The sequence below is a fragment of the Tamandua tetradactyla genome, chromosome 13, assembly GCF_023851605.1.
Source record: "Tamandua tetradactyla isolate mTamTet1 chromosome 13, mTamTet1.pri, whole genome shotgun sequence".
Taxonomy (NCBI): Eukaryota; Metazoa; Chordata; class Mammalia; order Pilosa; family Myrmecophagidae; genus Tamandua; species Tamandua tetradactyla.
In genome coordinates, this window is record NC_135339.1 from 43,439,004 (window position 1) to 43,451,542 (window position 12,539).

At 33.4% G+C, this 12,539-nt stretch overlaps 1 protein-coding gene across 1 annotated transcript in view; it reads left to right on the plus strand.

The window, feature by feature from the left end:
• PCDH15 (protocadherin related 15) overlaps positions 1–12,539 on the plus strand; it is a 1,748,268-nt gene that overhangs the window by 1,597,833 nt on the left and 137,896 nt on the right. The window contains exons 24-25 of the mRNA XM_077125289.1: positions 5,720–5,860; positions 7,850–7,962. Of these exons, the coding sequence (XP_076981404.1) occupies positions 5,720–5,860; positions 7,850–7,962 (254 nt within the window). The remainder of the gene's footprint in view (positions 1–5,719; positions 5,861–7,849; positions 7,963–12,539) is intronic.

Consider the following 12,539-nt stretch of genomic DNA (forward strand, 5'->3'; position numbering starts at 1 on the left):
TTATTAACAGAAAGAAAAAAAAAGAAAAAAAGAAATTAACACAACATTTAGAAATCATACCGTTCTACATATGCACTCAGTAATTCTTAACATCATCACATAGATGCATGATCATCGTTTCTTAGTACATTTGCATCGGTTTAGAGGAACTAGCAACACAACAGAAAAAGATATAAAATGTTAATATAAAGAAAAGAAATAAAAGTAGTAATAATAGTAAAAACAACAACAAACAAACAAACAAGCAAACAAAAACAAAAAAAAACCCTATAGCTCAGATGCAGCTTCATTCAGTGTTTTAACATGATTATTTTACAATTAGGTATTATTGTGCTGTCCATTTTTGAGTTTTTGTATCTACTCCTGTTGCACAGTCTGTATCCCTTCAGCTTCAATTACCCATTGTCTTACCCTGTTTTTAACTCCTGCTGAACTCTGTTACCAATGACATATTTCAAGTTTATTCTCGAATGTCCGTTCACATCAGTGGGACCATACAGTATTTGTCCTTTAGTTTTTGGCTGGATTCACTCAGCATAATATTCTCTAGGTCCATCCATGTTATTACATGGTTCATAAGTTTATCTTGTCTTAAAGCTGCATAATATTCCATCGTATGTATATACCACAGTTTGTTTAGCCATTCTTCTGTTGATGGACATTTTGGCTGTTTCCATCTCTTGGCAATTGTAAATAACGCTGCTATAAACATTGGTGTGCAAATGTCCGTTTGTGTCTTTGCCTACACAATGGGAGACAATATTTGGAAACGACATATCAGATAAAGGTCTAGTATCCAGAATTTATAAAGAGATTGTTCAACTCAACAACAAAAAGACAGCCAACCCAATTACAAAATGGGAAAAAGACTTGAACAGACACCTACCAGAAGAAGAAATACGGATGGCCGAGAGGCACATGAAGAGATGCTCAATGTCCCTGGTCATTAGAGAAATGCAAATCAAAACCACAATGAGATATCATCTCACACCCACCAGAATGGCCATTATCAACAAAACAGAAAATGACAAGTGCTGGAGAGGATGCGGAGAAAGAGGCACACTTATCCACTGTTGGTGGGAATGTCAAAGGGTGCAACCACTGTGGAAGGCAGTTTGGCGGTTCCTCAAAAAGCTGAATATAGAATTGCCATATGACCCAGCAATACCATTGCTAGGTATCTACTCAAAGGAACAAAATTTTAATGACTGATTTGTTTGATAAAGAGATTGCTCTTCTTCAAAATGATGATCAAAAAAAAAAAATCTCTTGAGGGCGGGCCACCATGGCTCAGCAGGCAAGAATGCTTGCCTGCCATGCCAGAGGACCCGGATTCGATTCCCAGTGACTGCCCATGTAAAAATAAATAAAGAAATAAATAAAAATTTAAAAAAAATCTCTTGAGAGATTAATAGATATAGAGGTGCAGTTTAATATATGTAGCATATTATCATAGATTGAAATGGTAAGTATAATTTAAATGTTTTCATTTTAATGTTAAGTATGTTTTCATAGTTTGGTTTATTTAAAAATATGATTGACGGTGTAATGAATTCAACCGGGAGAAGTGCCAACCTAATTGGGAATATGTAAGAGCAAAAAGCAGATTCCTCAATTCTTAGCATAATTTAATGGATAAAACATATTTGGTGTATTTAACATTTATCTGAATGATAATTTGAATATTTGCAAGTGATATCATATTTATTGAAACGTATAATTCATAAATGTAATAGATGACTTTATTTTACTTTTTTCAAATATACTTAATAATAATGATCTTTGCACATTAGAATATCTTGATCATATCCATTAATTTTATTTTTAGGGAATCAAGTATTAAAGGTTAATGATAAGTAATTTTAAATGATAAAGTTTACAATGGACATTTTTTAAATTTTGCTTGAAATTCTGGGTTTTACAATTACTTTTTTTTCCTCTCAAATTAAAGCTATACTAACCATGACTTCTTAAAACTAGGCATTTGACCCAGTTTATGTTGTAAATGTCCCAGTGATAACGTTGGGCATGTTGGCTGAAGCAGTCTCCTGATGCCAACACTTCACATATTTTATAGTTGCGTTATCTAACTATAAAAATGAGCCTGTTTTAAAAGGGAGTTTGTAAGGAATAAAGGAACGGAGGGAGGAAGGGAGGGAATGAAAGAGAAGAAAAAGGTATTTAGTTTTATCAGGTGATACAAAAGAAAATGTGGTCCCTTGATAATAAATGTGATAGAGGAAGCCATTAAAATGTCTCTTGTTGGCTAACATTCCAGGATCACATTTTCATGATGTGGTAGTAATCTGTAAATAACTGAAATTATAGAATTGAAAGTATATTCATATAGTTAATATATAACATATGTGTTCATATACATGCAATTCTAACCATAATGACCCTCTAAGAGAGTTCTAGTATGTTCTGAACAGCAAAATATTCTAAGTGTCTGTAGATGTAATACTCCATATAGCAGGACTTTTGCTTTTTCTAATTTATTAATTCAGAGACATAATTCCAAAAATACCACAAACACCTCAGGTTTACTGAGGTGGGTAATTCAGGATTGCCATAGAGAATTTTACACTGTGGAATGATGGATACTGATACTAGCAAAAACTCTGAAAATTTGTTCTTGAAACAGTTTTTACTATAATTTTTTTTCATCATTTGCCTTTTTGTCTAAAGGTAGCGTAGCTTGTGTGCTGCATAAGCTCTTGGAGAGTGTAGTAAGCCTACCACAGGCAAGATTTACTAGGATATCCAGTTCTACAGCATCTTTCTTATGAATTTTGCTCAATTGTGTTCTATGTTAATGTCATGTTAAAGGGCTATTGCCTTTGAAATATCGTAGATAAATACAATAAAGTTGATTTAACATTTAAGGACCTCTATTTTAATATAAGGCAAGCCTAATCCAAGTAATAACTCTTTCACTTACTAGGTAGGGAAATTTCGGGACATGAGTTAATTCTTAATACCCTGATTCCCTCACATGCAAAGTATGTGTGGTATCCATATCAAATCCTGGATATTTCTTGCAAGGATAAATATGAGAATGCATGGAAATGCACATAATCTAATGTATAGTAAAATGTTCAGATTGATAGCCAACAGCTCCTGCCATATCATTATGATCAGAATACAAACATTTGCCATTGTATGTGATTTTGATAGGCTGATTCCATCCAAGTGGAGAAAGATTTTTCTAAGATACAAACAACTTTCTTTGTACACTTTCTCAGTAACTGAAATAACCACCCTTTACTAGGTGAAATCATTATTTATATGTCAATCCATCCTTTCAAGATATTTCCGGTATTTTATATTGTCAGAATTTTGCAATATGTGAATTTTTTAAACATCAGTCAGTGTCTGGAAACCTTGGCACGTGGTTATTTATTTGCTAAGTAACTTACTCATTCAAATCCTCTCTGCACACCTATATGGCACTAGTCAAGGTGTTGAGATACAGACCATACTCCTGTGTAGCTTGTATTCTAATGTGAAAAGATAGTAAATACGTAAACATAAAATATATGCTATGTTTTCAGTTAAGGTTGCTAAACGAAAGTAAATGAGTGAAAAGCTAGAATGTGCCTGGGGAAGAGGCAGAGTATATATTTAATAGTTGAAAATCTGGGAGAAGAGTGTAGCAGACATAAGGCAAAGGCCATGAGGCAGGGAAAAGGACAATTGACAAGGACAATTAAAATAGTTTGGCACATACCAGATGTCTTGAGGGTCTTGTAGACCACAGTAGAGTTTGGATTTCATTTTTGTGAGTAATGGAACATCATTGGAGGGTTTTGAGCAAGACAATGAGATGGTTTATAATTTTGGGAAGATAATAGCTTGCAAGCAGAGAGAAAATTAAGAGTCCACTGCCTAAAATAGATGGTTGGAGGACCAAAAACTACATTCAAGTATACTTTCATTGATGTATTGGCAAGACTTGGTGATAATCTAGTTTCGGGGTCTGAAAAAGAGACTGGGTCAAATTTCATTCCTAGGCTTTGAAAGAAAATAATTTAAGAAACGGTGGATCCATTTACCTAGAGTGTTAAAAGTGCCTGCCTTAAGATGTTGTCAATCATGTAAGAGTGTGTCTCAGTGGAAAGATGAGTCAGAACTATTTTTAAAATTAATATTTTATTATTTATGACTATTTAATTTTATTTTACCTTGTTTCTAAAGGGACTTAAAGTGAGTATAATGACATTTATTTTAAAATTTAAGCATACAATAGTAAAATAGAGCCAGACAAATCTAAAATGTTGTCCCCAAGTTACATACAGACAGGGAAGAATGAGAGAGAAATGTATGTGCTCCTAGACAAAAGATTTTTTTAAACTATACATTTTTAATATTCAGTTACATAGTCACCAAAATAAACTGATTGTTCAGAAGGTGTCTGGTGACTCAAGAAGCAGGACAAGAAACAAATTCTATTCTAGGGCTGTCATGAGGAAGACACAGCAATGTAAAGAGCACCATTCTCAGAACCATCCTTACATTAGATACCCTGATCCCCAGAAGTTCCTCAGAGTGTCCCTGAACACCAGTTAATGTCATCACACCCAAGTTTCATTAAGTTCAACCAAAGCAACTGCCTTTGGGACTTATAACTTTATTTCCCCTGCCCTAGAATGACACCAAATAGAGGGGATCTACAAAGAAAGTTTTCTCTAAGGAATTTTGTGCTATAGTGTAGTGTCTCTTTGAGTTTGAAGTCAAACTTTACTATGTACAAGCTGCGTGTCTGAGTTATTTATTTGATTACTGGGAACTAATAAAGAGATTTTCTGGGTCTAAACACTGAAAAGATTATCTTATGCAGTGCAAAATAAAACCGAGCTAAACCTTAATATAAAGGAGACTACCCAACAAAGTTTGACTGTTCCTACTGTGGTCACTTTGATTCTTTAAAAAAAAGTCAAATATTCATTTATTTCACTAAAAAATGCATGTTTTGTTTGGTGTTCTAACTTCTCCTAACCTATGTCTGGGACAATTATTTACCTCAAGTAATACCTATGTCTAGGACATTATTTACATCAAGTTCAAGTTAATTACTTGTGTAATGGTGGCAATGCTTGCAAGAGTATAAACTAAACCTTTATTATGTTTTCTGGCATATAATAAGCATTCACCAAAGGATAGATGCTATTATTCTTATTCTTATTCTCCTATTACTATCACTATTATAATCACCATTATTAATGGTTTCCTAAAGGATTGTTGTGAAAATTAATTATAAGTGATTTAGGTAAACCACCTAGCAGAGTAGACAGTGAATAATTTTAACCTTCTTCCCTTCGATTCCCATTCCTCCACTTAGCCACTAAGTGCTTTATCGTTCTCTGAGTATCACAGACAGTGTCAAATAAGTATAATTTAAAAGGAATTTATGATAATCTCAGAAGGAGGCAGTGTGTGGGTTTATGAATCATGAATGTAGGAAGGAGAAGATGTCCAAAGAAACTTGTAAGTGAAATAATTCATTTTCAAATAATCTGTAATAAAGACTATTATTGACTCAGGTTAAGTTATCCTAAGTAAATGAAAATCTGTTACAATTCAAACCTGGAAATATGAAATCATGAAATGCAACTTTTCCCTTCTAAAGGCCCAAACGTATTACAAATCAGTTTAACATATTCACTATCCTTCACTTGCCTTTTATGAGTGTAAATTAATGATAAATAATTTATTATAGGGATTACCTGCAAGTCGCGTGAGATATAGAGTAGATGACGTCCAGTTTCCTTACCCTGCCAGTATTTTTGATGTAGAAGAAGATTCTGGAAGAGTTATAACTCGAGTCAATCTTAATGAAGAGCCGACTACAATTTTTAAGGTCAGTGTGTCATTACCTTATGCCGTCTATTTGCTTTTTAACTTGATTTGAAAGTTTGGTTGGACAGATGATGATATTTCATGTCTTTCCTTTTATCTTCTTTTTTATGATGTCTTTAGATTACAAAACAATGTATGTTTATAGAAGTTGAGAAAACATTGATAGATAAAAATTTTAAAAATCACTTGATATCTCACCCCTTGGAGATAACCAGAGTTAACTAATTAATTTCCATCCATATGATTACATCTCTTAAAAAATACATGCATATGAATATATGTTCTAAAAGAGCATAAGAGTATTTTCCCTGCTACTTTTTAAAATTAATAATATATTGTTCATGCCAATAAATGCCATCAATAACAATATCAATAGTATTTAACAGATACATTGTGTTCTACTATATGAATATACCATGTATTTTGTTTTTTTTTAAATCTAAAATCCTGTTGGATAATTAGAATGCTTTTAAGTTTTTTATTATAATAAACTCTTATCATGAACCCCCTTCTGTGAATATCATTGTTCACTTGCTCAATTTTTTCCTTAAGATAAATACCTTGAAGCAAACTTGCTGGATCATGTTTATGTGCTTTTGATTTACTATCCTTCAGAAAATTTTGAAAAAATGAGACCGCCTCCACCTGAACTCTCCATCTTTCAGAAGACATCCTATTTTCCTAATACATCCAACCCTGAATATTTAAGAGATCTGCTAGAAAAATATGCATTTATTAGATTTTTTATATATTATACTTTTCTTCAATTACCAGTAGAATTGAACAATTACCTCTTTTCTTTTTTTATATTTTTTGAAATATAACCAACAGAATGATGGCTGTTTCTACATGTCGAGAAAATATTGAAAAATATCCCATATTATCATAAACCATCTTATTAAATGTTTGAATGTATCAATGTTATATAGGCTTTGGAAACATTTTTTGTCATTTGTGAATAAAACTTCTAATGGTACATTGAAGGAATCCTTTTATCAGGTAACTTTGTGAATATCAACGAGCCTGTGTCTCACATAGTTTTTTCACTATTTTGCATAATCGTACTGTTTATAAACTAGTATTCTTCTGAATGTAAGGTGTGGCCCTCAGGATGATGTTGGTTATGGTGGTCCATGATACAGGTTGAGTTAGTTTAGATTAGATACCAGCGACTTTCAAAACTTTCTACTTCCAGGGAAAAACAGAATTTGAAAATACTTAAAATTTCCTTAAAATTAACTTTGGAATTCTATATGGTATAATCAGGTTATCAAAGAAAATGAGCAGTTATAAAAGCTACCAAAGTAATTGATCTGTAGATATCACACCTCAATATTTTTAACTTAAACATTTCTTTGGTTTGTATCATTTGAACAACGTCTGCTAAACAGTAGAAACACGGTTCCAAATATTTTAATTAGTTTTAAGATCTTACATTTTCAAAATGTGTTAAAACTATAAAGGCAACCACAGCTTATTCTCCAGAGTGAAGTATTTTTGCCCTGTAATCTTGCAGATAGTTAATTCGCTGGAAAAAATTAATTCATTTTCACAAGCACAACAATTACCTTTTTGCTATCGATGTGACTGAATTTAACGCTTTTAAAAGAACTGTATCGGTGCTAAAAAGGCAGATGTTTTTATCATAGGACCAGTGTAATTGAGGAAAGAAAGGAATTTATAGTTGGAGAGATAGGGTGTCATGTACCAGTTTCACTGTTATTTTTGTATCAAAACATTAGTAACTTAACTTCTTTGAGTTTTCTTACCTGGCAAATGCAAATAATAGCATCTAACTGTGGAATTATTGTGAAGATCAAATGAGAACATAGGTCACATGTCCTAACACCATGTCTGTTCCCTGCTGAAGTGATCATTGCTCCCTCTCTGGACCCTTGCAGTCCAATAATTATAAAAATACCTGTAATAATAGTTATTTTCTTTTCTTCTTGATACTAATCTTTAATATGAATTATTGTTGCTTTTTAAGTTGGTGGTTGTAGCTTTTGATGATGGTGAGCCTGTGATGTCCAGCAGTGCCACAGTGAAAATTCTTGTCTTGCATCCTGGAGAAATCCCACGCTTCACACAAGAGGAATACAGGTATTGCTTCCTCTACATTTTTTCGATGTTTAGAGGTTTTATTGTCATCTCAAAATTGATACATGAAATTACCAATGAAGTGGGATTCCAATTCTAGTTTAACCTGTTCTAAATTAATATCACTTTTACCTTTAAAAGTTAATATATTTAGTATTAACTCAGATCTGCTACAGTGATTTTTAAATAACTAATGGTCCTTATAACAATAATTAAAGCAAGTGTTGAAAAATACATTGTTATACTTTTGGTATAAATTCCAACTGATTAATGAATTCAACAAAGAAGTAGATATTTAGTTTACCATTATTGCCAGGTAAATATATCATCCAATTTTTGACATTTTGACAGATAATCATGAATGATCTTTTCCATCTAGTCAGTTAAATTATACTTAGGAAGTGAAGTCTTTATTGAAGAAAAATAAGGAAATTACAAAATTACATAATTACTGTATTTCATGGTTACTTTCTGATTGTATTTGACTAATGACAAAGCTTATAATGCTCTCTTACAAATATCATAGAATTTTTTCATGATTTTTGTTTCCATTAAGTTAAAACATTAAAGTGCTTGTTAACCCCCATAGGATATAATTTTTTTCAGCAAACATTTGAAGAAGGCTCACTCTAGCTTATGTATTTATTGTATGCTTAGGCTGGATATAGCATTAAAGGACAGCCATTGAGTGCTTTCCAGAGGCTCACAGTCCAAGAATGGGAACAGAGATCTATATGAAAAATTATGCGACACTGCAAAAATGCAATTGCAGAGAGAGCCTCGTAGTGTTGAGGAAGCATGTTGGAGAGACATTTAACTCTGTCTAAATATAAGCATCACGGTTTTCAGCTGTACATGAAACGAAAATGGATGTTAGCCAATTCACAAGGACATGGAAAGATGTTCAATGCTAAAGAAACGATATATGCAAAAGTATTAGTTAGGGATGTGAGAGACTATAATGAGTTGAATAATTTTTGATAATTCAGTCTGCCCAGAGACAAATTGGAAATTGGACAATGCCACTAAGGAGGCTTGAGAAAAATGAATATTTCAGATAACAGAGGAAATCACTGTGTTCCATAATTTGCTTTTTATTGCTCTGATAATTCCTAAAACTGTATAAGAATTTTAAGCCTAGGAAAGGGCTAAGTTAGTGAGGGAGGAGGGGAAAAGATGCTGATATTGTGGAATTTTTCATTTTAGAAAACTTACCTTGTGGTATTTTAATTTATACTGTGATGATTGGCACCTGAGAGAAATAATGAGGATCAAAATGAAGACAATTTACAATGGCAGGGCAAGGAATGAAAAGCAAAGAGGTTAAAGAAAATGTAAATAAGTACATCAATTCACTTCTTATGAAAAACAGGATGCTTACAGTAAAGGTTTGGAGCAACCAAGAGGCATTAATGGACTGCAGTTTATAATGTTGGATATTTGCATTGATATATCTAAAATATGAATAGTAGAAGTTTAAAAAAATGTATAGTGTGCAATGGAATATGTAAAACTCGGACTCTCAGGAAAGAGATCTTGACTGGAAGGAAAGATTTGAAAGCCATCAGCAGGTTAATGGATGTTAAAGTCATATCAAAAGCTTTAGTCAAAACAACAACAACAAAAAGCTTTAGTCACTGAAGTGTTCACTTCCAACTAGTAGCAAGTTCCTCTAATTACCATCATCTTCATCACCACCACCATCATCAGATCGTTTGATAAGTGACGCATCTGAGCATATTCACCAGGCTGAACCAGGTAGTTTTCTCTTTTCATTAAAAGTTGTGTTAATAATCCTCTAATATGAAGTTAGATTATATAATATCATTACAAGCAAATTCTGCATAACACATATGTAAACCAGCAAGGGCTAAGCTAGAAGCATTTTTGATCAATCTCAGTTTTAAGGGCCATTCTCTATTTCATGTCCATTATTGCCAATTATCTAACATTTTACTTTGCATGGTCAACCTGAGCTGTGGGTTCAAATTCTTTGCTATTGGACATGCAATTTTCTGCTTTTGGAAAACTTTCCTGAATGACTTCATGTGGAGCTTATCAAGAAATGAGATGAATTGCACCCACTTGATGTGTTTCTCAATCACTTATCTAAATCAGATGCTGGCAAAAATTGCACTTCTTGAGGTGGACCCAGGAAATCCTCAGAGTTTTAGCTCAACAAAATTTCCCCCCTTTCTTCTCCAAACTTCCTTACCACAAGTCAAATCATTCCTTGGAAGCCTCAAGAGAAGAAAATGTCAAAGGTGCATAACACATCCCCTTGAAATAAATTTGATGGATGGTGCCACATTTCTCAGGGATTTCATTTGGAGCTCATTTTCTTGTAAACAGAGGGATGGGTACAGACTTCTCCATTACATGATGCATTAACTCTTTTAACTAGAATATTGAGGCCAAAGTTATAGATCACATAAAGGCATTCCTAATTTAGCTTTCTTTATTAAATGTCCTTGCTTAATGCCACTTCTTAAAAAAATACATGTTTTTTTTGTTCAGTGAATAATTACCATTTATTGCTTTCTCTAAATAGAACTACTAACTGCAAAATGTTTCTATTAATAAAATTAGGGAACAAAAAGTAGGCAATTACGAGGTGCTAACATTAAGAACAATCACATGAACACGTGGAAAAATATTTGACTCTCCAGAAGAGAATTTCTAACAGTTGCAAATATTGCCCTTGATTATCCCCACTCATTTGTTATTCTGAGGTGTAGAGGCAATTTAGTAATCTTGCTGCATCCTACAGTTTATCAAGAGAATCCTACCTAAGAATCAACATTATTGCCGTAATGGATTCAATAGTACTTGAGTAAACTGAAAAGGGTTGTTCTTGTTTTCTCTTAGACATCTAGAAAATTAGGATAAGAAAAAACATATACTAAATATTGTGCAGAGGACACAACTTTTCTAGTAAATGTAAATAATTGAATTTAAGTGTTTATATAGGCCAAATTTTACCTAAATCATGGAATGAGACATGGGAAACTTGAAGCTGCCACTGATTACCTTCTTCTGAGATTATCTCCCTATTCTCTTGAAGGTTTTGAGGGATGCTGTATTAGCCAAGGTTCTCTAGAGAAATAGAATCAGCAGGAGATGTCATAGATATAAAATTTATAAAAGTGTCTCATTTAGCTATGGGAATGTAGAACCAAGGTCTGTAAGGCAGGCTGCATGCTGGTGGCTCTGATGAAGGGTCTGGATGAACTCCACAGGAGAGGTTCACCAGCTGAAGCAGCAAGAGTGACTTTCTCTTCTGAATCCTCCTTAAAAGCCTTCTGGTGATTAGATTAAGCAACACTCATTGCACAGGACACTCCCCTTAGCTGATTAGAAACACAATCAGCTGTGGATGCAGTCAGTGTAATCATGATTTAAATCCATGAAATGTCCTCATAGCAACAGACAGGCCAGCGCTTGCCTGACCAAGTGGTCAAGTTGACACATGAACCTGACCATAACAGATGCACATGAAAGAGAATGTCCAGATGCTTTGTAAACTTATTTCTCTGATTTTGGGGCATATATCTGGCTACATTTCCTATCCTCCCTTGCAGTAAGATTAATCTATGTGGCTGAGTTCTGGGCAATAAAATGTAGAACTAAGTGACTTGGGCCAATTCCTGGCCTGGCTTACATTTTTTTCCTTTATGGCTAGCTGGAATGGAGAAAACACCCATGGAGACCTTGGGAGTTATATGTCAACATTTGTGGCAGCACAAGGTAGGAAAAGCTTAAGCCCCAGAACCACAGTTTGGAGGAAAGCTGCCTACCTAAACAGGAATACCCTCAATGGACTGTTATGTGAGCAAGAAATTTAGTTTGTTTGTTTGTTTTTCAGTATATTAGCTAGTATCATTTTCACAAAAAAGTACGTTTAACATGTTACTGGTTTGTAATAACTCATTGAGTAATAAATTAATCATATTTAAAATGTTTCTCATTTATGAGGCAATATTTCCCAGTATATCTTTTTTTAAAAACACTATTCATAGTAGAATATTTCAATTCTTATATAGTATTTTATTTCTATATGCTCAGCCACTTTATCAATATATTGGCACCATTTGTGAATGCTATGAAGGCCAAAACAGTCTCCTTTCTTAACAGGAAAAAGATAATAAGCAATAAGGAATGCTTTATGCGTATTTCTTATATCTTCTTCCCTCTCTTATTTGTTCAAGCCATTTTCTGCCTCTGCTGAATGTACACAATTCCTAGAGATACTAAACAATGTTATTAATCCTTGATTAGCAGAAGATACCTTATTGGAATTACGCCTGTTGGAAAATCTTCCTACTGATGGAATCAAATTTTAGAGGGGGAAACAAAATGATCATGCAAAATTCCTGTTTCTTGGAGGGTGTGGGGTGTAAAATAAACCTAAGTTACAGCTGGAAAACAGTAATCTAGAATAAGTAGCACTGCTGGCTAAAATACACATGGTTTTTGCATCTCAGGAATGTCTTCATTCCAATACAAATTTTTTAATTCCTTAAGAAAAACTATTTGCCAACAACTGATTAGGGGTTAAAGAGAGCTGTTTTACTTTGTTT